The sequence below is a fragment of the Daphnia pulicaria genome, chromosome 5 (assembly GCF_021234035.1).
Source record: "Daphnia pulicaria isolate SC F1-1A chromosome 5, SC_F0-13Bv2, whole genome shotgun sequence".
NCBI lineage: Eukaryota > Metazoa > Arthropoda > Branchiopoda > Diplostraca > Daphniidae > Daphnia > Daphnia pulicaria.
Window position 1 is genome coordinate 1,269,554 of NC_060917.1, and position 27,804 is coordinate 1,297,357.

Here is a 27,804-nt window from a genome sequence, read left to right on the forward strand (position 1 = left end):
TCTAGTTCGTCTGCTTGTTTTGAAACGATGCGAGAAGAGCATGGATTTGTTCAGCGCGGGAAGTGAAGTTCAATATTTTATCGAAAAATAAGTGCAAAAAATTGGTATTGAAAGTTGTGAAGTACAAAAAAAAAAAAAAAATGTGTGATTCAGAAGATGATTTAAGTTCTATGTCTACTGTCCCGTATGAGTACGACGAATCTGACTGCTCAGATAGTATATATGAAAAAGAAACTCAAGCCATTGGAGAACTCGAAAACGTGGAAAGGAATAAAGGAAAGTCACAAAAAGATAATAGATACAACTCTGAAATCGAAACTGTGCTTTATAGTGGCCCAACACAGCCATTAAAATTAAAGGATTCAGGATTAAGATCTAATTCTTCAACAACAACTGTGGGGCAATCTACTTCATCAGAAACAAAACAGATTGTTGATTCAGATTGTGAAACAATACCAGAATCTCCTGTTATAACTAAGGATGATGAAATTGATTTCCAAAAACTAAATTCAAGACCAGCCAGTTCTGCAAGTTCACTTACGGATGACGACAGAACTCAGCTTCTTCCTCTGGTGCATCAAGTGAACACTTTTAGTAGCACAACTCAGCCAAATTGCATAAGTCCTGAGATTCCCCTATATGAAGGTCCAACACAACGACTATCAATCAAAAGTCACATCACACCAAATTCTTCACAAGAAGACGTTGCTTATGCTTCAAAAGCTGGACAAAGCATAGACATATCTGATTTTGATACTCTTCCTATATCTCCAAATTATTATCCAGAAGTACCTTCTCCAGCTGGCAGAAGAGGTAGTCCAGAAAGAGAATATACCAGAAGTGAAACTCCCATGTATGATGGCCCCACTCAACCCCTGCCAGTTAGGCATAATACAAAGTTGACGGAATGTACAAGAAGCGAAACTCCCATGTATGATGGTCCCACTCAACCCCTGCCAGTTAGGCATAATACAAAGTTGACGGAATGTACAAGAAGTATAACTCCCATATATGATGGCCCCACTCAACCTTTACCAGTTAGGTCTAAAACCAAACCAAATTCTGCTCCTAAAGATACTTCATTGACAGGTAAGAAAAGATGAAGATCCCACAGATTCACATATACATAACCCAAATATTTTTTTAAATTTATTTTGCAGAATCTATTCAAGATGTACCATCTCCAGTCAGGAGAACAAGTGCTTCAAGTGATATGGAAATTGAAGAAGATGACAGTGATCAAACTCAGGTAATTCCTGACTTGATACATTCTTTCGAACGAGGCCCTTCCTCCGCTGCTACAGTCATCACGGACGCTGAAAACGATGAGCTATCAGATTGCGAAACTTTACCTTCCTCTCCTGTTCACCATCTGAATTCCACGGTAGAAATCCCTTCTACGCAGAGTACGGAAGATAAACGTCCGCTCCGAGGGGGAGATGTTTGGGGTGCTTTGAAAAAAGTTGACAACTGGGATTCTGAAACTGCTGACTCGTGTCCTTTATCCCCGGATCTCTTCGATGTTTCTTCACCTTGTGCCGAGCTGGACACTGTTCAAAATTCAACCATCGAATCTGAAAAAGATAAAAATGACGATCAAAATCCAAGCAATTCAAGACGTGATCCTACCACTGAAATGGACCGAGCAACGATACCAGAATCGCCCGTCTTTGATTTCTACGATTCTCATAACGAACAGGCAGACGATGAGACGCAAGTCCTTTCTCCCCCTGTATTCCGTGATCAAGGATCGCCAGCTTTTGTCGCCGAAACTCCATTCGTTCCCCATACGACGTCTGGAAGGGTCTCCGAGGAGATGCCCATTGTGGCCGAAACGCCTTTTGTGGTTGATGACTTTGAATCACCATTAGTTAGCGATGAAACCCCACGAAAAAAAAGGAAAATTGTTCGACGATCTGGCCATGCTTGCCGGCAATTGTTGCCTGAGAAAAATTTATCCATCGATCATAGAACATCTACCCCGCAGGATATGGACCTAGAGTCAACTAAAGGGGATGAAGCAATGCCAATCGATGACGCCGCCTCCGTTGAAAGTGATTTTGAACTCACTTTTGCTTCGCATTATTCGCCACTGCCCACACTAGCAGCATCCGCATCATCTACCGAGCCTCCTTTTCTTGGCTTCGAAGCCATTGAAGTGGAAGTTCCAACCACTCATTTGGAGCAAATTCGGCAAGTCATTGACAACGATCAAATGGAATCCGTGGAAGAAGGAAACGCCGCAGAAAAGGTTTCAGCTCAATTACCACCGCCTACAGCACCAGTTGAGATCACGGCAATAGCTGGTCCTAGTACTGCCAAAATACCGACTCCTAGGCGGTCATCTCGCAGGCCTGTCCCCAATACCAGAAGAACGTTTGATATTTCCGAGCCGAATCTGGAACCTGTTGCGACCAAGAGACGACCAGGCAGACCTCCCAAAGCAGCAAACAAAATCGAAATACAGTCTTCCAATGAATCGGATGCTTCTGAACCTGTAACAGCGATTAAACGACGACCGGGCCGGCAAGCCAAGGGAATAAAAGTCGAAGTAAAGTCATCTGAGAACAATGTTTCTGAACCAGTTGTTACAGCGATTACACGAAAACCAGGCCGGCAAGCTAAAGGATTAAAAGTGGAAGTCAAATCATCCGATGAAGATGTTTCTGAACCAGTCGTTACAGCGATTACACGAAAACCAGGCCGGCAAGCTAAAGGATTAAAAGTGGAAGTCAAATCATCCGATGAAGATGTTTCTGAACCAGTCGTTACAGCGATTACACGAAAACCAGGCCGGCAAGCTAAAGGATTAAAAGTGGAAGTCAAATCATCCGATGAAGATGTTTCTGAACCAGTCGTTACAGCGATTACACGAAAACCAGGCCGGCAAGCTAAAGGATTAAAAGTGGAAATCAAATCATCCGATGAAGATGTTTCTGAACCAGTTGTTACAGCAGCAGTTAAACGACGTCCAGGTCGACCACCCAAAATCGAGGCTTCGATTCCGAAGGAGCCCAGTGAAACCATGAAACCAGTTATCCCAAAGGCATCTACGTCGGTGCTCTTATCTGATGCAGCTGAATCGAGTGAAGAAAACCGAGCTACAAACTTACGAACCAGCCGAAAGACTCGCGTTGGACGAAAAGAAAAGGATGTGGCAAGTGTCAGTGTTGTTGAACCCCCGACTTCCCCACTGTTGGCCAAAAGGACACCACGAAACCAAGTCAAGAAAGAATTGGCAGATGGTTCACTTCTTGAAAGTGCCTTGAATAAGACAACAGTTGCAGCGCAGCGTCGAAGTAGACGTAGCGTCAACAACAACAGGGACGACTTGTCCGTGACATCCTCCGTCGGATCCAATTCACCTTCAATCCAAGAGGCAACGCGCAGGCGGAAGCGAGCATTGGCGGGCCAGGTAATAAAACAATAAACTGTTTCCTTTGGTTTTATTAAAATAATATCGGAAATGGTTTCGCATAGGTTCGAGTCCTCTTCACTGTCATCAATGACGACGGCGAACACGGCAAAATTGTTGAAAGTCTGGGTAAAATCCGCCTTTAATATTTTTGTCAATGTATCCTGTTTACTTACTTTTTCTGATTTGTTACTCTTTAGGGGGTCGTGTTGTCACGACATTTAAAGATTGCTCCGTCTTGGTTACAGACCGCGTTCGCCGTACCCTCAAGTTCCTTTGCTGTGTCGGTCTGGGCACTCCCATAGTTGGTGTGGAATGGTTAACCACGTGCCGTACCAGTCGAAAGTTTGTTGGTAATAAGTTTAATGTCGGAAATGCTCATAGCGTCATCTCATGTTGATGACGTTATTATAACTTCTTTCTCTCTTTTGTGTGATAATTTAGATCCATGGCTTCACTTGCTCATCGACAAAGCGGGCGAAGAAAAGTTTGATTTCAAACTTTCCGCAAGTCTCGAAGTCGCCAAAGAGACCCCCCTTTTGTCCGGCTGGATTTTCCACGCCACTCCATCTGTGTTGCCAAAGCCGGTTGAAATGCAAGGTACCACACTGTGCTAATCTCACACCATGACACGTCCACTCACTTAAAAGTTTGGGCTCCTAGAAATTGTCGAGTCTTGCGGCGGAATTTATTTCGAAGAGAGCGACAATTCGGTAGACGACAACAAGATCGTCATCAGCTGCGAATCAGACAAGCAACTGTGGCCCAAATGGAAGAAGCGATGCGCTACACTGGTCGACAAAGAGGCTATCCTCAGTGGCGTCCTGCAGCAAGTCTTCGAGCCAGACAAATTCAAGTTGGACGTCTAGATGGCCCAAATCATATCAAACGCCAACTCGAAACGTTTTCCCATAATATCGACACTTTCTCCCGCTTCCCCTTCCCGGATTTTTCTTTCCAGTTGATAATGGTATTATATAGTCCTTCTATTCTTAATATTTTTTGGTTCTCTTTTTATTGAGCCTTGTACTACTACACTCCCAATGTGTTCGTTAATAATTCTGTCGTGTCTTAACGAGAAGGAGAAGAAGAAAGGTACAACAATACTTTGATTAAAGGCTTATACTTATGATAATGATGTTCTTATTATGTAGAGGGTAAGACAAGGGAAGAAGCCGACGTGTCTGTTGGAAAACTAATCGCCTCGGACTGTAGGCGATGCCAACCCCAACTTTGCGTTCCCAAATACCCACAAAGCACATACAACAGAGAGAGAGAGAGAGAGAGCGGGGAACATGTGTATTGTATAGAGACACAAAACGAATCGAGTTTCGCGTCAATCCTTTGTTAACGGGATTCTATCGAATAGAGACAACGAAAGATGGTCGAACGTGACACGAAGACCCACCGAGCGGCTTTGCGTCAGAAAGCGGAAGGTGGAAATGGATTGGGGGTGGTGGATTGGTTTGGCAGAGCGGGTGGCTGTGTGACGGTACCCTTAGCATGCTGCTGTGTGCTATAATATGCTGCCTCACGCTTACCAAATGTTTTATGACCAACGACGTTCATACCGCGGCTCACCCATCCACCCCACTGGCATAGGGAATAGTGGTGTTGGAGTAAGGATAGGACGGCCCTGTTGTGTTGTAGTGGATCATTTCCAAGGGAGGGTCGTCAAGTTGCCATGGAAACCGTGATCTCCCCTTTTTCGTGCTGTGATGGGTACACGACGTACGTACGTAGACTCGGAACCGCCTACAGAGAGACTAGCCACTTCGACCCAGCACCAACGGCAGCTTTTAGAGAGTAGTGGTTTAAGCTAGGTGGATACCCTATTCCCGGCACGCAAAGGCCGGTCACCTCATTGAACATGCTCAAGTCGTTATTGATATTTGTCGACGCTCCTCTTTTCTTATTTAATACTGACGTATTCCCCTTGTTATTTTTGTTCTGTTTGTTGTGACAACTTTTTTATAGCCACCACTTTTGTCCGGAACGAACTCGATTGGTGCTCATGACCACACTGTCAATTCTATTAACGTGAAAAGTAAAAGCAAATGAGGAGGCTTTGTGCACAGGGCTTCTAAAAATTCTCAGTCCCACTTCTTATTCGTCCAAACCGTTTTCTCTTCCTTTTCTTTTTTATTTAGACCCAAAAGTTAGTTAGGTGCTTCGTGCTTGATTGGATTCACGCAGGATGGTTGGGACCGTCACCTACTGTCGTATCCTATAGTCGCACACAGACACCACTCATGCGCCGTGTGCGTTGACGTTCCAACAGCGGCGCTGCTGTCGATTTCCTTACGCGTTCCTTCTCTTCTTCTTCTTTTTTTTCTGTTTGGGATTTTCCTATTCTTTTTCTTCGCGCGAGAAATTCTCCGACCGAAAGACGAGGTGTACGTTCAGTCGGTCGCCGGCCGCGGCCTTGCCCACATCTACTTCCTTCGACATCCGACAACGTCGTTTTTTTTTCTTACTCCGCCCGCCCGTCCGTCAAACAAACAAACAAAAAGAAGGAAAAAAAGGCCGTTGGTTTTCTCTTTTTTTTTTGTTTTTTGTCTCATCCCCCTTTTCTATTTTTCTTTCTTGTAAACGAGAGAGAAGAAAAAAGAACGAAGGACGAACAACCTTCGAACGCCGTGCACTGAAAGTGTGGAATTTAATTTCAGAAATTTCTGTGTTCAAAAGTTTCTTCATTTCGGGGAGGGACAATCTCGCAAAAATATTCAGCCAATTCAGTTTGAATTCATTTTGAATCGAAATTGAAAACGGGAGGAAAGAGAAGATTCAGCGATCAAAATTTGCATTGAATTGTGTGACATAAGTGGTGTGAGGGGAAAATCCGGTGACTGGTGGAAAGGATAAGATTTGTGTGCGTTTCTTGTTTTTTTGTTTTGATTTGCTTTGATTATTCAACTTATTTTTTATTGCCTATTTATTTGTTTTGTGTTGGTTGTATAGTCAAGCAGTTTTCCTCCCATCGTCGCCCCCACTTCGCCGTTCTCTTTCGGCCATTGGAATTTTGCTTTTTTGCCCACCACCTCCTTTTTGGCTCTTTTTCTTTGGCGCGGATGGGGTCATACGCTTTTGTCACCGGAGTCGGAGTCGTTGGAATTGTTTTCAGGGAGAAGGAAACCTATTTTCCTGGCCGTCCCTTGATTCTTCTTCATTACCGCTGGCGGCCGAAATAAAATCCGTAAATATTTCTCCAACAAATCATCGCAATCCCCTTTTTGGGCATCGAGATCAAACGGACGATATACTGGAAGGAGAAGGAGAACAAGGACAAAAGTTTTGTTGGTGTATGTTTCGGATCGAACGCAAAGTGCGGAGGAAAAGTGTGACACGGTAGGATCTTGTTTAAAGATCCACCCGTTGTTGTTGGGTGGGTGTTGGACGACGACGACTGCGGATCGTCGCCAGTCGTCTGCACTTGGTGTGTGCGCTAGTGCCACTTCAGCCGCTACCGGACTGGACTGGACTCGCAACTTGAGCGGAGACAGTCGTCGATATCGTCGTCATCGGGAGGAAGTGTAGAAGAAGAAGAGAAGGAGGAGGAGCAGAAGGTGTTGGTGGTGGTGGTGCATCAGTATATAACAACTGCGACTAGGACGACGACGACGACTACTACTCCAACTTCGGATTGCCGGCGGAGTAGTGCGCCAAAAAGGCCAACTTGGTTCAATCTTCGCGTTCAGCTGCTGAAGAGCTGGCTGGTTGGCTTTAGCTAAGCTAGTTGCTCTCTCTCTCTCTCTCTTTCTTTCTCCCTGCTTATTCTTTTCTGCTGTTTCGGCATTTGAAAACGAGACAACCGAGAGGAAACACAGCGACTCCAGCTCGCCCTCAGATTTGCTCCTGCTGCTCTGCTTCTGCTGGAAATAGAACGGCGACTGGGGGCCCGCCGGAGTGTAAATTTAACTCTCTCGCCCAGCCACACACAGCCCCCATACCACCACTCTTTCTCCCTTTCGGAACGTAACCCACACTTGCCCCACCCACTATCCCGCCCTTCCCTTTCCAACGAAAACACACACAGAACTCCGACAGGAGAAGAAGAAGGAAGAAACCTAAAAAAAAGGACTGAGGGAGTGAAGGACAATTTTTATCAAATTCAAGAGAGAAGAGAAAAAACGGAATAGAAGCCTCTTCTCTTCTTCTTGCGCTCTCTGGCCAACTGCAAGCAACAACCCCCCATAGTTTTTGCATCGTTTCTCTCTCCTTCTCGGAGCGTTCGCCGAAGAAAACGAGGGAAAGTGAAGCTCCGTTACTCTCATCCACGTTCAGGTAACAAACAAACACACACACACGCACAGAAAACCCTCACATCAGCCTTGGATTATCTATTTTTCTCAATTTGATTTGTTATCCGGCGAATTAGATCGACCCCCCTTTTTTTAAATTTTCAATTAGACCCTCCATCATTCCGACTGTTTTGGTTCGTGCTAGTAATTAAATTTATTTGCGAATCTCAAGCGACCCTAGCAGTTCCTTCGTCATTCGGTAATGTGCGATGAGGGTGGTCAGTGCGTGTTTGAGCATCATCAAAACGGGAAAAAAAAGGGTTGGAAAAGTTTGGTTGGGAGGGTCGTGAATTCGAGATCGTGTCGAAGAATGCCAAGTTGGTTGAAATATCCTTTTTGTTTTTATGCGTTTTTTTGCATTGGCTCTCACTGGAGTTTTGGAGCAAGAAGCTAAGAGAGTGTGTAAGTAGAGTGTAGGAGGTCTCTCTCTCTATCCCGCGTGTTATTTTTAAAATCTAGCCGGCGCCCGCCCGTCCTCGACGTGGCCCTTGTGTGAGCGGTAACGTGCCAGGCCGGAGGCGAACGGGGAATAAGGTGGTGGTGGTGGTTTCTCTTCAGAATTTTCTTTCCGTTTCTTCTCCCTAATACAAGAAGGAGTCACAGGCAAATGATTTGATTGTTTGTCTGTCCGTCCGTCACTCACTCGATTTCCATTCTTCTTCCGTCGCTGAGTGACTGGTCTCCCAGCTCCGGGCTAACATCCGGACCTGCTGATCCGTTTGATGAAATTCGCTTCTCGATCTATCTCATTATAGAATGCACTACCGTACAGTTTGGATTTCTCGGCGATGCATTCGCCTAGCTCGTGGGTCAACGCCAAAATGGAATTCTTTGTGGGCCTGTTTTTGTATTTGCTTAGATGGAAAAGGAGAAATCTTTGGCAAACCTTTTTTTTTTTGTCTTATTTAAAAAAGAAATTCGAAATCTATCAATCTGTTCTCGTTGCAGATTGAAAGAAGATCAGATAACGAAATGGATCCAAGGTGAATTGATCGTTTAACAATTTTCCACACGGCGAAGTTAAAGTTGAAGTTGGCATTTCACACAATCAAAATGTGTAGTGGCGACACGTGAATGGAACGTCAAAACAGTTGAAATAGCGGGAAACCAAAGATGATGAATTGTAGATTAAATATCGTTACGTGAACAGGTTGAAACTGGCCATCACCGCCACCGACTGACCCAACGTTTATTAACGCGATTTTTTTTTTTTTTTTTTTTTTTTTTTTTGGCTTCAAGACTGATGACGTCATTGTCGGAATGCGCTTGAATTGTGGTTGTCCAGTCATGGTGACACGTTATTCATTCTTTTCAAATCATTAACGTCTGCAAACGCGCCAGGTCGCTAGGCACAAATTGCCGGAACTGCTCAGATCAGATGCGTGTTCTATTATTCATTTTATTTGCTGAATAGTTTTTCTCGTTTCTCTGCGTTGAACACGCACTTCGCTTGTCGAAATCTTGTTGAAGATTATCGATTCCTTGCCAATCTCCATTCTGTACTCCTTCAGTCCCGATTTCCCCACACGCAATCCCTCCGCCAATTTCAAGACTAATTGCCGATCGTCTGCCCATTTTTCTATCAAAGTTTTGCCATCAAAGTGACGGACAGAGTGTCCGCCAGAAACAAGTTGCGCCGGTTTATTTTAGTCGTCAGCAAGTGGAAAAAATCAAAGCGGAATAGTTAAAATATTGATGTAGGTCTAACTGCCAAATCCAATAGAATGGATGAAGCGTCATGCGGTGGGTGAGCGGGAAGAAACCAAATGCGGTTTCTCTATTACGTTGGATACGTGTACGTACTGTATATCCTTGTTAAAACTGACCATACCTCAGACGGTAGGGAAGGATGGAGACGTCAGAGAGTCCAGACAGCTGGATCAAAGAAAAGTGCTTCTTTCATATCCTGTCTTGTTTCTAGGAAAAGAAGCCTGCAAAGAGATTATCCTAGATGAGCGAGGTGTCCGTTGGGTATTTTGTTAATTCCAAAGGCACAATTCTCTTCATATTGCTTTCATATGGGACTAGAATAGCACCGCCAGGATTCTGCAGAACGTTTTGACTTTAAATGGATGGAATGGCAGTTTTTCCAAATGGTTGATCTTTTCTAAATAGATTCGGTTTTAACAAGTTACTTTTCTTTTTCATCCGCAACGAGTAGCAATCAGTTCATTCGCACACCGGGTCGAGGCAATCCCAACTCTCATTGATCCCTCAAACGTTCCCCGAAAAGTCGCTAATACGATTATTAATTCCTTGCTGAACCCTTTTCCCGTCTATCGAACTAACTGCCGAGTGATAGCCCGGTAAACCGAATGTATTTTGAGAGGGGGTTGCTTGTCAAAACTGTTTGATTCATTTGTTTTCTTTTGCGTCAGATTTCCAAAGCTTGAACGCCTTTTGTTGTTCGGTCTTTCGACGGTGAAACGAGATCCTTTAATCGATGATAGACCATTTTCTCCTTCCTGCTACTTTTGAATAACGCCCAGGACGTGTTCAGACGACATCCACGCAAGCGCTTCTCAAGTCCCGAAAATCTCTCCTTACCAACGCACAAAACAGAACGAACAAAAGAAACAAAATAATATCAAACAAGATGGAATGAACATCACACATACAAAAGTCTTTGAGCCAAAAAAACAAGCAAAAATCCCCCCTCTCCCAACGAAAAAAAGGAAGTTGAAGAAGATGCGGAATTTGGCAAGCGATCCCGACCTACTCCTCCCTCTCGTCTTCTTCTTGTTGTGGGGAGTTTGATAGTGGGTTGGATTTGGGAGGTTGCGAAGGAGGAAAAAGAGCAAAAAGCCGAGAGCGTCATTCATCATTCATCATTCGTGTTGTTAACTTTATGACTGGATGGATTCCAGATTCTCCTCCTTCTCCGTTTTCTTATTTTATTCCTTTTTCCTCACTATATCAAACCATCTCTCTCTTTTTTTTATTTATCTCTGCTCTTTATTTTGTTGTTGCCTCATGTCCTTTTTTTTAATTTTTATTTGCCTTTTGACCGTTGGCTTTTCTATTCTCCATTTGGTCCCTATTCACATTGCAATTGAGAGAAGATGGCAAAATTTTTCCATTCCGGAATTCCGGAATCGAAAGAGCGTAAATTTAATATTTTTAGTGGAATTTTAATTTTGCCTTTACACATGAATGTTGTTTCAAAAATGATGAAAAGTTTTTTATATTTGATATAGGGGTGGTGGTGCCAATAGGCCAAAATGCAGCCGAACGTGACGACGGGTGTGGCCAGTGGCAGTGGAGTGAGCGGAATCGGCGGAAGCATGAGCAGCAGTCCGCAGAAACCGGTCCAAGGTGGCCGGTTCGATTTCGATGACGGAGGAATGTACTGCGGCGGTTGGGAGGACGGAAAAGCACACGGACATGGCGTCTGCACCGGTCTCAAAGGCCAGGGAGAATATTCCGGTTCCTGGAACTACGGTTTTGAAGTTTCCGGTGTTTACACCTGGCCAGGGTAAAAAAAAATATCCTTCCTTTCATCTTTTTGAACGTCGACCGGGTTACACAAGTGAATTATAACAAGCAATCATTTTATAAACACACCTGTTGCCTTCTCCGCCCCAATATCAATGTCAGAGCCCCGATCCTTTTTTTCCCCCTCAAGATCAAAATCTTGCGCAGGGCTCAGTCATCCGTGAAACCTTGAGTGAACTCCCTTCTCGACGAATTTCTTGCGCTTCACGCAGATAAGGAAAATACTGTACTTTTCCTACAGTACATCCGCTGCATTCCCCAAACAAATAGACAAAACTGCATCAGTGATGCCGTATTTCGTGAGGCAGGAGCAGCAACAGAGTCTCAAAGGGCCGCAGGGAACTAGTGGAACAGTGTCGGCTCTCCTAATTGGGGGGCGCGTTTCTATGAAGATGATCAATATCGTAGAGTTCCCTTCTTCCTCATTTTATTGGACTATCACGAAAAGGGGCGAACAAAAGAACCAACACAAAAGAGTCGAGGTGAATCGAAAATTGTAAAGAAAGAAAAAGGGTGCTGCTGCTGGGCCTGGCCGGACTAAATTTAGATGCTCTCTCTCTAAGTCTCGGTAGAGAAGAAAACGCCGAGTGGATGGCCGATGTTGGGCGAGAGAGAGAGTTTGGGTGCCAGGGGACCATATAGTTAGTAGTACGTCTAGTAGACGGAGAAAGAAAGAAAGAGCAGAGCAGCTAAGCATATGGCAAACGAAACGCAGACACATACCTTTCAATAATTGGCTGTTTTATCATCTATTGGTTTTTCTTCCGTCCATTAAAAGGGAGACTCTTTTATTTTGTTTGTTTATCTCTTTTATCATCGATCGCCTTTTGTTGTTTCCTTTGAGACACGTGAAATGTATATACACCCTTCATTTTCCCCTTGCATGTCGCTCGATAGAGACACTTGCTAGCTGTCTCAATGAGACCCGCCCAATAATCGTCGAACGTGCCTATTCAGCTAGACGCCGATGGCCGGAAGTGGAGGTGTTCGATTCCTGACGTCTTTTGGATAATAACTTCCCTCCTTTTCTCCCCTTTTATTTCTCTTTTATTTGGGCCTTTTCGTTGACGTTTGATTTATCACCGGGTGTCGTGTGTTGTGTGTGGTTGTTTTGTTATTCCCCGAATCCAGCACTTCCTGTTGGCTAGTGAACATTGTTTTAGCTCCGCTATTTGTATTGTAAGTAGGGCGGGCGCGCTGGATTCAAAAATAGTTTCCAGTTCATTGTACAATTCACCAATTACAAAGAACAACCAGGGAACAAAACAAAAACAGCAGCAGTCCCTTCTTATGGTCTTGTGTGCTGGCCGGCTTCCTTATCTCGAGTGGATTCCTCCTCCCCATTTACTTAACGCGCCCTTCCAGGATATTCTTGTTTACTCCACTTGGTCGATTTCCGGGTGTTGCCGACTACGAAAAACAGTTTATACTTTGATTCAGTTATCCATATTGCTAATCATTTGTTATTGTTATTTTTTTTTAAATGTGTTGTCTATATTTGTGATTAAAGAGGGAGCACATACGAGGGGCACTGGCAGAATGGAAAACGGCACGGTCTGGGCGTCGAGTCGCGCGGCCGCTGGATTTACCGTGGCGAGTGGACGCAAGGATTCAAAGGCCGTTACGGTGTCCGCCAATCGCTGACTTCGACGGCCAAGTACGATGGCACTTGGGCCAACGGATTGCAGGACGGCTACGGCTCCGAGACTTACGCCGACGGAGGTATGTACCCGTCGACACACTTTTTTCCACATTGACGACTTTTACACGTACGACAGGCCCGCAGGGCTCAGGTCCATGCCAAAAAATGCTGACTTTTGATAATAAAAGACGGCCTTGATTGAACAGCTGGCCAAGCTAGCAAGCCAGCTAGTTAGTACAATGCCATGCATTGGCATGACTCTACTCCATCGTCCAATAAGGAAATCATTATTTCGCAATTTCGAAACAAAAACAAAAAACGACGAAAAAGAACAAACGCCCTCAGCCCCGATCTGCTGAAAAGCGCTAGTTGTTGTATGTTGTAGTAGTACGGGACTGGTGTTCGCGCGGCATCATGGCTGCTCCGTTACTACTCGTCTCCGTCCCGTACGTCCCCGGCCCTGGGTATAAATAAATCCCCTCTTCTTCTTCTTCGTCTTCTTCTTCTTCTTCTTCTACTTGTCCTTTTCTCCTCGCCATTTACCAGAGTTTCTTCATTCTCTTGACTTTCTCTCCGTTTCATACCAGAGATTTTTTGGCTGAGTTAAGTAGTAGTTGTGACTATATAGCATATAGAATAGTTTACGCTTGGTGTTTTATTCTTCTTTTTCCACCCGTCATGGATTTCATATCATTTTTCTCTTTAGTCAAAGTTTTTATTTTTATTTTTTGTCCCGTGCGGGATTTCTTTTGGCGTTCAAGGCGAACCATTTTCGATTGGCACAAGTTGCTCAAAGCTCTGGGCTTCTTCTCTTTCCTCGTCTGCGTGTGGCTCCGTTTAGGAATTCAAGAGTCTGACCTCTTTCTCCGACCGCCATCACCTTCTCATCATCATTTCTCTCCCTTTCTTGTGCGTAGACTCAACTCCTCGTGATTTGACGCTGGATAAGATTCTTGACATTCCCGCTCCGACGAAACAAATTCCCCCACCCATTTCAAATCGTTCGCCTTCGTTTCGTTTCTTTTTCTCCCCACTCTCGATCCTTCTCTCTTTTTGTTGGGCAAAGAATTTTTGGCGCAACGAGCGCGTTGAGTATATCTCCGAGCTAAATGAGACGGCCATGTCAAGCCTTAAACAAGTCTATCTAAACTTGACTTGGTCCACTGATAATGCGCCATTTGTTTCTGCTTTGATCGATCGACTTCCAGCCATCAGAGTGCGTCGCTATGGACTGGAATTATTCCCATCGATCCCTGCCGAATCCATTCATTGGATTGGAAAGTTCTTCTAATCTCGTATTCAATATTGTAGAGTCTTTACAGTCTGCTGCTCCGCAAACGGATCTTTTATTGTTATTACTTTTTTCCCGAAAGCCTTTGGGGCGGAATTGTTCTACGAATAAATAACAGGTGGGGCCAGGGGGTCAGATGTATTTGGGCGTAACCAATGGTTTTTCATTGACTACGAATGGGCTTCTGCTGCGTCGTTTATGGATTATGGGGATCGGGGACCGGCAAAAGTCGAATATTTTAAACTAATCGTGAGTTGTCAAGAGCCGCACGTCCAACTTTTAGTTTTGCAAGTTGGTAAAGTGAAACGAGATAACGAAAGAAAGGCAACAATAACATGTTCATCATTCTTTCATCTTAGTTCATTCTGGACGAATGTGTTTTCACGATGTGTTCACTGGCGGCTGGGCTGCCTTGATTGAAAATTGATGATGAAGAAGAGCGCAGCTAGCTACATTTATATATCAGAGAGTACGTGCAGTAGCGACAGGAATGTGAGCGCGCGTGGGCCGTAGAATGGCGAAAGAAAACCAAACAAAAGAGTTACTCGCAATGAAAAGATCCTTCTCTCTCTCTGTGTCTCTCGCTGCGACTGCAGCTGAACTATACAACGGGTTAGACAGAGAGATAGACAGCGAAACATGTTGATGGTACATCATCTAAGAGGGCCTAAGAGAGGACACAGTGTGTATACAACCCGGGCGGATGCCATAGCTGGATGGTTACAAGTCTCTTTCTTTGCAGCTTCTCAAGCCCGAAAGTAGTATACACATAGGCAACACACATACATCAAAAGAGGGGGTTTATAAGGGCGACTGAATCGTATGTCAACAGTCAACATACACACATAGAGGGACTCGCGGTCTGTCGGCGGCAGCAGCTGGCCGGAACGATCCGGTTTCTATCATCAATTCAATTACGCAATGCACCAGAGCCACCACCAGCAGGCAATACATATAGATGTGTGTAGTATCAGGATCTCTCTCTCTATCTCTTCCTCCCCCTACCCCCTTGTGTACAATACTTGACAGTTGATGTGCGGTCATGTTATATCACGGATCATTCCGCCGCTTTTGTTGTACTTACTGGTTGAGATGCGATCCGAGAACCGGAAGAAAAAGTGACCAATAACGCAAGCATGAAGCGTAACCAAAAACAGGATTCCGTGGGCTTCCAAGAATCCTTGACAGTTACAATTAACCATTTTCGGGGGGGTACGTCTACATTATGGGTCTATTTTTTCATTTATTCCATCGGCAACAATTTGGTTGACTTTAAAAGTATTTGCGGGGAATGGATGGGAGGGGGGGCCGACTTGTGTACTCACCGAAGTAAAAAGACGGAAGAGCAAATAGTAGCGAAAGAAGTTGAAAAGATAGTCATGCAATGACAAGTTGAATAACAAGTTTCTCTTTTATCTTGTTCCTGTTTGTTTTTTCTTTTCTTCATCTCCCGTCCTGTTATTGCAGTATTTTTATTTGGTTGGTTTCATCAAGTTTATGCCCGAATTTCAACGTCCTCTCGAGACTTTTTCGGAAAAGTCCTTTTCCTTTCTTCTTAACTCATCATCCGCACTGCGGATGCGTATGCGGTTCAATCCGTTTTCGCCAACTTCCTGCTGTCGAAGTGCATCACGCTGGGTTTTTTTTTTTCTAGGAATGAAAAAAAAACTAAAAGGCCCAAAAGAAAGAAGGAAACAACAACAGGAGGAAAAAAAGGCTAAAAGCCAAATAAATTTTTTCTTCCTCTTTTTTTTGGGGGGGCTTTTATCTTTTGGTTTTTGCTGTTGTTGTTGATGCGATCGGAGGCAACACACACTCTTCTTTTCTCAATGGACGATCAAGCAGTCAACCGATCCGTTTGACTTCTTGGCTCCGGTTTCCTCCCAATCGTCTTTCCGAGTCCCTTTTGTCCAAAAGGGGGGAATGATGGACTGACTGGGAGAAGGAACCAGGGAAAAAAGGGAGGAAAGAATCAAAGCCAAAGTGGATAAACAAGGAAGAAGAAAAAAAAAGAAATGAACGAAACAGCAGTTGGAAACAAGCGGGTGGAGGATATGGTGATAATGTTCCAATTCAGAGCCGCGCCCTTTCCTCCTTTGACTTTTTATTTTACTTGCAGTGCAGCAGCATCCATCCACACACACACACACAACTATTCTGCGAAGATTGTATGGTGTGTGTGTGTGTGTGTTAGTGCACAGCAGAGCTAAAGGGGAACTTTTGAAGTATCAAGACAAGGCATGTCCTCAGCTGGACCCTTTTATTCTGTTGCTACTTTGGCTCCCATTAAAGAAAAGAGAACGATGCTCCTGCTGTTGATGTTGTCTTCCTATCTCTCCGTCTCTCTCTAGATACGTCTCTCTCTTTCTGGTTTTTGTATCTTGGCCTTCGCCGTCGCACTGGCCTCGAAACGAGCGACAGCCTCAACAACTTTTGACGTCACTAAATCGATAATACCGTGTAGACACTTGAGATAGAGAGGTCTGCCGGAATGGACGAGTTTGCAGACTTCCGAAATTGTCGTTCCTATTTTTTTCCCCCGCCAAAAATGGCACAAAGGACCAATTAGTTTAATAACCGACCATCTCTCTATCGCCAGATGCTTTTCCTCTTCCTTGATCTCCCTGCGCTCCCAAAACATTCCTGGCGAATCGATTTGCATGTAAATTAAATTAAAGTTTAAGAAGATTTCGCGGATGTTGAATGAATAAGGAATTCTTTGCGCCAATTTGCGAGTCTCATTTACAGGGAAATCGTATGGCTGGATCCATTAATAAGTAACTGTTTAAGCGCACACTCCCGCTTTTTGCTGTCCGCTTATTTTTCCAGTTCAACTTTTAGCCATTTCTGTGAATTGCGCGAATAAACAACAACTCACTCCCAGCCAAATGATTCTAATTGGCAGGTTTGAGCAAAGTAGAAACGGATGGCTGATTGTCCTTTGTTGTTCGTTCTCGCGTCCTTGTCGATATTCTTCTCTTGTTTCTATTTCAATTGATCAGACCTTCCCTTGTCCCCCTTAAAAGCGTACAGGCCCTCCTCTCTCTCTCTCTACGGTATATACATTGTGGCAGCTTGATTCCGACCGACGCAAACTTGATTGATTCCGCCTTCGTGTACCGTAGCTTTTTGTTTTCGTCGGCAATTCCCTATATGCCAGGAATGGTTGGTTAGCCGCAAAAGCCCGAAAAAGGGGAAGCAAATAACAAATTTTAGGTTATTATTGCATTAACAAAGTTATTATTACATGTCACAATCAAATAGAATGCATGTAGCGCGACAATTCAATCAAGCGAATTGATGCGGCGCAAAGTCTTTTCTTTTTTTTTTTTTTTTTTTTTTCGACCGGATGACACGCAGAAAAGCCCCAGGTGTCGCTTTCCATCATCAATTTCACGTCACGTCGGAGTCGCTTCCGACAGCGCAACGGGGGGTGGAAAAAAAAATGAAGCGTTGGGAAGGAAAGCGCTCATGTAATCAGAAGTGGAAGCTAAAAGAAGATGACGGACGACAAAGAAACAAATGGCAAGATAGACGGAATGCCGATCTCGCCAAGAACATAAAATGACCAGAGAGTGCTGTCTTTGGTGTCGATTATTCGGTCTTGTTGGCTTTCTCTCTCTTATCCCCATTCTTTCATTTTTCATGTGTGGGAGGTCAGTCATCGATCGTTGGCAAATTTTAAAAAATGAGGCGAAATAATATTCCCGATCTTTTATCTAATTCTGACTGGTTCTTAATACGTAGCACGAACCTGACAAAGTGCAACGTCATATCTCGCTCTCCGCTCCGGGTTCCCCAGTTCTTTATTGATTGGTGATGAATGAACGAGGTGAACAGACAAACAGTGTATACCCACTAGAGTCGAAGGGGAAAAAGAACTAGCGGAACATGGCCGGTTCCCCCTTTTTGATTCCCATCAAAACCTATTAAGGAAAAAGCTTCGCAGTCGATGAATGGCTAAAAGTAGACGACCATATCGAATCATAATGACAAAAGTTTGACCCTGTAGAACGAGAGGTGAAAAATAAAAAAAGGAAAGAAATTGGATTGAGTAAAAGAAAAAAAAAGAAAGAAGAAGAATTAAATCAATAGAGAAACTTGTAAAAAAAAAAAGCGGAAAGATTCGAGTGGGGCAGAGAGAAGAAGAAGAAAAAAACACAAATTCCCCACCGGAAATGAATGAACGGAGGCCAAGTGGGCGAACAGCCAAGACCTGAAAGGGAAAGAAGCACTGGGCGAGAGTTATGTGTCTTAGAAGCAAGAAGATCGTATAGACATACACACAGACACACCAGTGCCATCCATGTAAATCTATAGAGCACTTACCGTGGGTAGTAGCTATGTATATATACTACAGCAGCATTATCGATCGTCTTTTGTTTAAATGTCAAAATGTTTGCTCCGCTTCCAGGCCGATGGCATTACCAATTTTATTTTATTTTTCCCCCTGATGTTTCATTCATTTGGTTTCTTATTTTAATAGGCACTTATCAGGGTCAATGGCTACGTGGACTACGTCACGGCTACGGAGTGCGGACGAGTGCGCCGTTCGGCATGGCCTCCCGATTCCGGCCGAAGAGCGTTCGCTCGTCCATGACGTCTCTGCGGAGCGCCGACGTTGTGTCCGGCCATCATCACCACCACGGACACCATCACGGCGCCGCCGCTTCGTCATCCGCTGCTGGCGGCGGAGCCGGTGCCGATCCGGCGGCCGACCGCGACAAGCGGCTCGATGACGGACGAGGGGGTTTCGTCTTAAAGGCGCGAAGTGACGAACCGCCAGCCAGGCGGCGCTCCTTCTCCGAACGATCCTCCACCATCAAAAAGACTTTGTTCCAGGTGAGTAATGCCAATATATATATATAAATGGTTCCCGCCAATGTGCTGTTCCAGGAATGTGTCCACAATGACTCACGTCGCGGATGCATTGCTTTTTCGCCCTTGTGACTCAGGGTCTCCGCTTGAAGAAGCAGCACAGTACGGGCGAGCTGGAGAAAAGAGGAACTTCGGCGTCGATCCGCTCGACGGGCAGCTCGGCTTCTTGGATGTCCACCGAGTCGTCGCAGTCGGGCATGACGGCCGGCTCTCATCATACCGACTCTAACGCCTCTTTCATCGCCGAGGTACCGTACGACGAGACTTTCTTTTACGACGACTTTTCGCTTCGCCCCACTTTCCCTCAATAATCCGTTCATTCAAAATGATTCAACATTTCAATATGAATCGCCAATAATAACACAAGACTGACCACCGATTTATTTCTCCCCGCGCGAGCGCAGCTCATCAGCAATTCAAATCTGGCGCTCTCAAACTTCTCTTTACCCAAATGGTCGAACTAACGAATCCAACGATGTGTGGATCGCTGATTTTTGTTCAACTTCCAAACGGGAGAAAAGTTTATTTACTTCAACTTTTGAATTGCAGATGATGAAATGTCGCATTTTTTTTTTTCAATCTCTCGTGCGGTTGAATCGTTGGTCTTTTTTTTTCTTATTTTGTCGACTTAGTTTTGTGAAATGAAACATGACATGATGATGGACAGATATGAAGAGAGCGCGGTGGAAAGACGGGCAGAGATAGACGGGCTCGGATCTCCTCCTCGTTGACAATTCCTTATCTCGCAACATTCTGTTGATTCGCTTTCATGTTCTTCGCTGATTGGTGCGGCTCCTGAACCCCGGCCCGTTTTTGTTGTTGTTGGCGTGTGTGTGGTGGACCACGACGATGGCTCGGCATCCCACAGGACGAGCCGCTGGATGCCAGCGTGACGGAGACGTACATGGGCGAGTGGAAGAATGACAAAAGGGCCGGATTTGGCATCAGCGAACGATCCGACGGACTCAAGTACGAGGGCGAGTGGTTCAACAACAAGAAATACGGCTACGGCGTCACTACACTCAAGGTATGTGCAGCCCCGCTTTTGATATAATTTATATTCTGTCGACTCTAGAAACAAAACAGTGCGCTAACCGAATCGTCGTTGAATAAGGCAGCAGCGGCAGCAGCCCCCCTCCCGCGCCAGTTTTCGGCAAACAGCATAATATTCTTTATGCAGAATGCACAGGCTAGCAGCTACTACATCATTCTCTAAATATTTAGACATTGAGTTTTCTTTCTTCTTCTTGAGTTTTTCTCGACTCCTTTTTTTGTATAAGGTCACCCGGCCAAAAAGTATTCCCCGAGCTACAGTGCATCAGCACAGCAGCGGAGCTCTAATTCTCCATTCGACACGGGCAACTTTATGGCTTTTTTTGGCAGTCAGTCGCTTTCAATCTTTATGCGTGTGTACTGGGAAGAGAAGATAGCATAGTCGAGTCACTTTTCTCTACTCCCATCCAACAGCAGCAGCAGCAGTTTCCCTACTGAATTAAGGATCTCGGATCGCATTAAAGTAGTTCTCGCACGGCACCGGGAAAGTTCCCTTTCTCTTTGCTACACTATTTTTCACAGTTATTGATTTTTCACAGTCGGGTGGGGGTGGGGACCCTTTCATTCCGATCGGTGCTCTTTTATCTCCTTTTATTATTTCATTTGTCCCTTTTTACTTTCTCTTCTTCCGCTCCCCCATTCAAGTGGAATAGCGTATTAGCGAGCTTAGTTGGCACAAATAGTTGTCAATGGAAAATTGTGTCTAAAAATCAACTGGTGACTCCTTTTCCTAGACGACTACTGTTCGACTACCTTTCGTTATCAATTCCACAACTTTATCAGTTCAGAAAATGTGCAACTCCGCTCGCCGAAAGGGAAATAGTACGAGACATTTCTTTGAAATCTAAATTCAGAATCGCTAACCAAAATAATCAAAAAGATGCATCTCTATACAAAACCCCCGCAACAATTTTATCCAGCTCCAGCCGGAAGTGAAAAAAATGAAAGAATTCGCGTAGGAAGTAAAATGTGGAAATACGCCGTGTGGGCTGATGAGATCATGTCACCGAAATAACATTCAACACGTCTCTTGCAATATTCACCAGTCTCGGCGACGCCAGAAGAAGAATATTAAATCGTGTCGGGATTGTAGAAAGTATAAATGTTCCCTTTCAAAGTTTCGTCGTCTGTGTACGTAATCATTTTCGATGAACAAGTTCACTGCCGTTTAATGACCAAGTTGTTTGCAACCGGATATCCTGACATTGTTTTCGTTTCACGGCTACACTAAAGATTTATTTTGAAAAGTGCGATGGAGATTGTTTTTTGGGGGAGGAAATCCTGGTAAGTAGTGCCGGCCGGGAAGTGGAAAGCCACGTGGAATATAAGATGGGTAAATCTTGATTGATTGTAAAGCTATCCTTGAAGTTGAGCCGACGTCTAACCAATGGGAAAGACGAGAAAGAGACCCCGAGACTCTCCTGCTGTTGCAGACAAATGGTCCGTGTCGACATTCAACGTGAGAAGGCAATGTAACAGAAACCAAGAAGAAAAAAGAGAGAAGACAGTGACAGGAGTTTGTGTTGTTGCGTGACAACAATCTATTGTCCATTCTCCTTTTCGTTCTTTTCGATAGGCCTCTGCTATATACTCCAAATCCAGCTCATTCTTTCTTTTTTTTACCCCGGGTCATCTTAAAGGTATGTAGCTCCTATAGGTTCTGTTGCCACGCCCTAGTCATCGGGATTGATTACGCGGAAAGGGAGGGATTGACAGTGATTCTTGGTCGAGTAACGTGGCGTAGCAAAGGGGGGGGGAGGAGCAGGAAAGAAGAAACCCGTAATGGAAATTGTCAACCGCACATAAGAGAGGGACGGATTCAAGGCATTGGAAAATTGAGATTTAATTTCTAAAGAAAAACGACGATTGATTTCGATTGAAAATGCATGACTGTGTGTGTATATACTGAATGATGGCGGCCCATTATGTCTAATAGCTTAAATGGAATATAGACAGCCGAATTAATTGTTGTTGGATTGCAGGACGGAACGAAGGAGGAGGGCAAGTACAAGAACAACGTGCTCATCACGTCGCAGAAGAAGAAACACCTGTTCTTAATCCGGTCGGCCAAGTTCCGCGAAAGGATCGAAGCGGCCGTCAGTGCGGCCCAGCGGGCCTCCAAGATCGCTCTCCAGAAAGCCGATATCGCCATCTCGCGGACGTCAACGGCGCGTGGCAAAGCCGAGCTGGCCGACGTGGCCGCCGTCCACGCCCGTGAAGACGCCGATTTCGCTGTCATCATTGCCAAACAACTGGCGCCCGACTTCCAACCAAGTAAAGAAAAGACAAATCTCAGCTCCCCATTCACACTTTCTTTTTTGTTAGTGCCTTCGGTGCCGACGGTTTGCCCTCCTTATTTTTATATAACATCAGGATCTTAGAAAATCGATCACATATGTAGGCTATAAAAGTGCATTTGTGTGTCAAATCCTCAACTTAACGATGTCTCTGGGGGGGGGGGGGGGAAGAAGCGAAAAGGCTGCACTCTTGACAGGTGAATCTTTTGACATGGCCCATGTCTTGATCCCGCGCCCACCTCCTCCCATGTTTCCGGGAATGTTCTGACTAAGCAGACGTTAGTAGACGGAACAACTGAAGAGAACAAGAATAATATCGATTGAGAAAGCAGCTTTGCGTGCGTAATATTTCATTCCGCCCACGTTTGAAAGCGAAAGACGGGCGGACTTTCTATTTTCCACGTTGATGAGAGAGCGGCGCAATCTTGTTCGGCTCACGTTATCGATCATGGCCAGTCCAATATTGATCACTCAGCAACTGCAAACAGCTGTGATGACTTTGCTGGATGCTAGATGCTCTACTTGCGAACGGATTGCATTCAGTACCGGTGGAACATGTAGAGTAGAAGGGTTCAATGAAGATGAAAAAATTCGGTTCGAAGAGTAAAACTTTTTCATTCAGTTCCATATTGATTCCGTTCGACTTCGAACTTTTTCAAAATTATTATTTGAACGTGATCGATTAAAAATAACATTTTTTCTTTTCTTTTCCCGATAGGTGCGGAGACGATGCGGCCACCGTTGGCGGCCTTATCGCGCCTGGCTCCACATCAGATCTCCACTTCCGCTGCTGCCGGTCCGACTGGACCTTCTTCGTTACAGCCGAAAGCTGGCCAGAATTACTTGACGCCCAACAACGTCCAACACGGCGATGGTTACGGATACCTTGGCGACGGTGGAGCCGCCATTGGGCCGGCTCACGGCGCCCAGCAGTCGGCCGCCAGCTCCCGAATCGAAGATTACAGTGGTTCGAGTTTGATGCCACCCATGGGCGGAGAAGGTGGCGCCGGAATGTCCGAATTGACTCGTCGACCCAGCGTAGCTATCGGCGGCGTCCGTAGTCCTAGTAATTACCAACCCAAATTGGACCCAGATCAGCTGGCAAAATGGACGGCTCCGTCTATCGGAGCCATGGACAGCTACGCCACGTCCAACAGCAGTCGCTCCCCAGCTGGTGTAATCCCAAGCGGATTCGGCGGCCCGAGCAGTTACAACAACAACATTAACAATAACAACATCAACAGTCTCCTGGCCCGGAAGAATAGTACCACCCAGGATCAGTATGGCCTCAGACCCAATTTGTCTGTCCAATCGCAACAACAGCATCCGCAACAACAACAACAACAACAGCAGCAGCAACAACAGCCACAGTACAGCAGTTCCAATTACAATCAGGCCAGCAACTACGACGGTGGCATGTACTCGAGCAGCGGCGACGAGATGAGAGGAGAAACAGGTTTAGTGGGGCACGGGCAGCTTGAGCGCGGGCGCTCTTCTCTGCGACGAGGACCAGCCCTGTCCGGCAGCAGTTTCGTCGGCGGCGGATACGTCCAGGAGTCTAACAATCCGTCGTACAACTTCCAGCAAGCCATGAACGACCACTTTGATCACTACAAACGGCCACCCAGCCGTGACCGCAGCCGCGATCCGTCCATGGACCGTTTCAGTCGGTCGTCCAGGCAGAGTTCGATCGCCTTGACGCGCCAGGAATCATCCCTGATGGGCAGCCGCGGTCCTAGTCCGGCTCCGACGCCCAGTCAGATGGTCTTCCGGTCCAGCTCCCGACAGCGGCCTCCACTCCTCAGTAGTAGCCCCACGCCTTCGGCTCTCAGCAGTCGGTTTCATCAGGATAGCATCGACGGAAGCAACAACAATCAGCCAAGCAGCGGAAGCCTCCAGCGTCGATTGGCCACACCGATCAGAGTCTGAATTATTTATTATCACTTCATTCATTCTTTCCAGGCCACTATTGCACCTACCCCCTGTACTCATTGGTTTTGTCTATTTATTTATTTTTTTTTTTTGAAATTCAGGAAACGTCAACAAGTCCAGGTAACGGAAGTATACCAGGCTTTGGAGGCAACGGACAGCCGGGCAACATCATCGAAGAGATGCTGCTCCGTCAGAGACTCGGCCAGGAAATTCCCCACGATGGTGGGGGGACGATAAAACGGACCGAGTCGCTCTACATCTCGCCCGCCCGCAAAAAAGAAATGGTAATCACGTCATTGACGTCAAACATTCACAGCATGAGAGAATGCTGTACAGCACTTGCGCGTTCCCGTGAAACGAGACGCGGTTAAATGCGGCGACCGCCCCACCGGCGCGCGATGCTCACGTAATAACTTTAATGCTGTAGTGATATTGAGTATAGTGTCGTCGAATCTCCAGCCAACAGATTGCCGAGAAGAAGTCAAGCCAAGAATGCGGCACATGTTTTGTTTTGCCGCCCGGTCCGGCAGGGTACCGATCGCGAATCTCGGCCACTCGACATATAAGACATTCTTATGCTCTCTTTCGTTCACTCTCACTTGACTGTTGCGGGCGGATTATTTTTAGAATCTACCCTTTCCATCTGTCCCCCCATTCTCCTCAGGACTCCGGCCCTGGAGAATGATAGCAAAGACTCGGTAATGGGAAAACCAGGGTGTTGTAGGAGAGTGCCTTCTCCTAGCGTCCCACATAGGTTTGGGGGATCCCGCGTGCGGCTTCATGCCAATCTCTCCCGATGGAAATAGCTCTCCAGCCGGTGCAGCTCCATTTGGTAGAGAAGAGACGCTACTACACACCGAGGAGGGAGGGATACAGTCAAAAAGGGAGGACAGAATGAAAGTAGGAGACAGAGAAAGGAAAGAAAACGATGTGCATAAGAATCGAAACTAACTGTCCGATAGGAGGTTCTAGTCCGAATCGCGACACTCGCCTGCTCGCTCCACTCCAATATCTTTGGAGGTACAGAGCCGAGTCAAAGAGGAGAGAGACAGAGAGAGGCGTAGCCCAGTTGGCGACCTCTTGCGTGTGTGTGTGTGCATGCCGTGTGTGTGTGTGTGTCTGTTTGTGCGTCCGTGCGAGTGCGCGATCACACGTGTATCTGCCGCCCCCCTTATCTCAAATCAGCTGATTCATTCCAAGTAAAAGAACTCGGCAAGGGGAAAAGTAAAAAAGAGGATCTTTCAAAATTTATTGAGATCAACCGCAACGAAACAGCTATAGTGCTTTTAGACCTAATCATGAATTGGTCGTGGGGCGAGGAAGGCGAATACGATGAAGAGCCCTCTGTGGATTACATGGAATATTTGGCACGGCGGGCTTCGTGCAGCGTCCTGCCCGACCCGCCGAAAGCGATGGTATATTTATACAACGGTTGTTGTTGTTGCATGTTGCTCACTTTTTTCACGGAAGTCGAAACACACACACGAGAGAGACAGAGATATATACTCTCGCCACAATGTATTATTGTACACGACAATGTAATAAAAACAATGGAATGCTATTTGGTTTTGCACAGGTGGCTCCGGCTCCGGTGCCGAAAAGGAAGAAAAGTCTGCCGGGTGCTGCCGACGCTCCGGCCGCGATCCTGAGCCGCGAAGAGGCCTCCGTTCTCAGCTCGCAGAGACGAGAGGAAGTCCGACGCCAAGTTGAAGAAGCAGAACGCTACAGAGCAAATCCTTTGCTCTATTTCTGTAGCCCGCAAGTCAAGGTTAGATCAATATCTCAATGTGTAACTCACCCTGCCATTTTTGTCCACTCGAGTTTTTCCCAGTCAAATAATAGAACCTCCCACTCTCCTGGGCGGAAAGGATTCGCATCCGCTGTGGAGACCTGTACACTCACCCATAGAATATTGTGTGCACATCGTTCAAATATGTCAAGAAGAAATTAGAGCTAAACCAAAAAACCCAACAAAGCGAGTCGGCTGTTAAATCCGGTTATTTTTATTTACAGGCTTGGTTGGCTCGTCAACAGTTGACGATTTTCATCTTGATCATCAATCTTTCACTAGCATACCTCTTCTTCAAGCTACTTACATAGCAACAATGAAAAAAAAGAATAAAAATAAAAAATAGGTGACATGTTTTTTTATCAATTGGAATAGCTGCTGCTCAAACCAATCCAAGTTTGACATGGCAAAGAAAAATTGGTTTTATGCGAGTGAGGACGAGAGAAAACCTACAAGTGATTCTTTGAAAACGTTTGAGTGAACTTGATTGCCTTGATTAGATATGATGCTGTTTTCAATTCCCCACACCTTTTCCTCTCTGTTTTTAGCCCTTTGATCACTGACATGTCCATAAAGCTGTAAAAATTGAAACTGTGGGAGTTTCTAATCTAAAAGCTTCTCCACATACCAAGAGAACTTTTCGCGCTCTAGAACGAAATAAAATTAATTCATGTTTACCCAACAGGGCAACGATTAGTCACTGGTCTTTTTAAATTGGGAGACTTGACGACGAATAAAGGATTGATAGGATTATTGGATTTTTATTGCAAGAAAGAGCCGAGAGGACGAGAAAAGATTTTAAAAGGTGGCACTTTCCCCACATACAGTGTACTTGATGCTAATGAAACGACAACACAAATTGTGACATTTTGTTTACTTCATTCTTTATAGTCATGTTGTTTGCCTGAATTTTGTTATTATTTTAATATTTTGAAGGAAAAAAAAATAATCCTCTCGTCGCCAAATGCAGTTGCATTTCCCGAGCATCAGATGGCGTTTGTTATGAATTTTTTGAACGCCACATTTTTAGAAAAAAAAAATCATTTCTTTTGTAAAAAGAAATTTTCAAAGTATTGGTGAATTTTGAAGTCGCGCCACACAAGTCCAAGGGTTAGTGCCTTTTTTTCAATCTTCACGTACATAATTTCTGTCTGTCTAGTCCATTTGCTCTTCCTTCTTTAATGAAGTCAATTTCGGTCATCGAGTGATCGAATGAAACTACGCGGTTAAAGTATTTTTTGAGAAAAAAAAAACCCACACACGTTATGTGTCAGCAAAGAGTAGATGAGCTACGACCGCAGTAACGGTCGATTCCTTTTCACACTTTGTTTAATATGACATGAATAAAGCCCAGCATAAAAGCCCACAATTTCATTGTATGAAAATTATTTTGTAATCACGCTGAGACCCTTCCCTTTGGTCTTCTCTTCGGTTTTAGTTTGAGGTTTTTGTCTTCTTCTGATGTAATCCTTTTTGATTTGTTTCAAATTTCATCTCCACCCTCCTCCCCCCTTTCTCGTTTCCCTTTTCTTTATTTTTCACGGACTCGGTGACATCAACAACCGGAACTTATATAATATCGATCATTTGTAATTTTGTATACGAAATCCAACAATTGGCTTTTAAATTGTATCATATGAAATTTGAGAAAAGACAAAACCCGCCCTAGTCTCTGAATCCTCTTCTGTTACAGTCTCTGTTTGGATTCATT

The 27,804-nt window shown here is 45.1% G+C and overlaps 2 protein-coding genes across 4 annotated transcripts; both read left to right on the forward strand.

Annotated features, from left to right (window-relative positions):
* Nucleotide 1: 1 nt before the first annotated feature.
* LOC124340805 (mediator of DNA damage checkpoint protein 1-like) lies at nucleotides 2-4,550 on the forward strand. The gene is made up of 6 exons (XM_046793487.1): nucleotides 2-1,089; nucleotides 1,161-3,415; nucleotides 3,481-3,544; nucleotides 3,616-3,768; nucleotides 3,860-4,015; nucleotides 4,079-4,550. Exons 1-6 carry the CDS (start codon nucleotides 141-143, stop codon nucleotides 4,282-4,284), a joined length of 3,783 nt encoding a protein of 1,260 aa, XP_046649443.1. The 5' UTR covers nucleotides 2-140; the 3' UTR covers nucleotides 4,285-4,550.
* Nucleotides 4,299-27,745, forward strand: LOC124340835 (junctophilin-2-like). 3 transcript variants are annotated; one of them, XM_046793558.1, is made up of 12 exons: nucleotides 5,482-6,287; nucleotides 6,377-7,699; nucleotides 10,914-11,191; nucleotides 12,722-12,933; nucleotides 18,631-18,986; nucleotides 19,100-19,270; nucleotides 19,891-20,049; nucleotides 22,058-22,349; nucleotides 23,091-24,295; nucleotides 24,406-24,588; nucleotides 25,881-26,072; nucleotides 26,318-27,745. In XM_046793558.1, the coding sequence occupies exons 3-12, from the start codon at nucleotides 10,938-10,940 to the stop codon at nucleotides 26,402-26,404; spliced, it is 3,111 nt and encodes a 1,036-aa protein (XP_046649514.1). In that variant the 5' UTR covers nucleotides 5,482-6,287; nucleotides 6,377-7,699; nucleotides 10,914-10,937; the 3' UTR covers nucleotides 26,405-27,745. The 3 variants fall into 3 exon arrangements, with proteins under 3 accessions (XP_046649516.1, XP_046649515.1, XP_046649514.1); XM_046793560.1 differs by lacking the exons at nucleotides 5,482-6,287; nucleotides 6,377-7,699 and adding an exon at nucleotides 4,299-4,385; XM_046793559.1 differs by lacking the exon at nucleotides 6,377-7,699 and having other exon boundaries at nucleotides 5,481-6,287.
* The last annotated feature ends 59 nt before the right edge of the window (nucleotides 27,746-27,804 follow it).

What these genes read in the sequence shown, in the direction of transcription:
- LOC124340835 (XM_046793560.1), top strand. Translation starts at nt 10,938, where the DNA reads ATGCAGCCGAACGTGACGACGGGTGTGGCCAGTGGCAGTGGAGTGAGC. An exon ending in GGTGTTTACACCTGGCCAGG is followed by an intron (nt 11,192 to 12,721) that starts GTAAAAAAAAAT and finishes TTGTGATTAAAG; the next exon opens with AGGGAGCACATACGAGGGGC. An exon ending in ACGCCTCTTTCATCGCCGAG is followed by an intron (nt 19,271 to 19,890) that starts GTACCGTACGAC and finishes GGCATCCCACAG; the next exon opens with GACGAGCCGCTGGATGCCAG.
- LOC124340805 (XM_046793487.1), top strand. Translation starts at nt 141, where the DNA reads ATGTGTGATTCAGAAGATGATTTAAGTTCTATGTCTACTGTCCCGTAT. An exon ending in TACCAGTCGAAAGTTTGTTG is followed by an intron (nt 3,769 to 3,859) that starts GTAATAAGTTTA and finishes GTGATAATTTAG; the next exon opens with ATCCATGGCTTCACTTGCTC. An exon ending in AAAGCCGGTTGAAATGCAAG is followed by an intron (nt 4,016 to 4,078) that starts GTACCACACTGT and finishes TTGGGCTCCTAG; the next exon opens with AAATTGTCGAGTCTTGCGGC.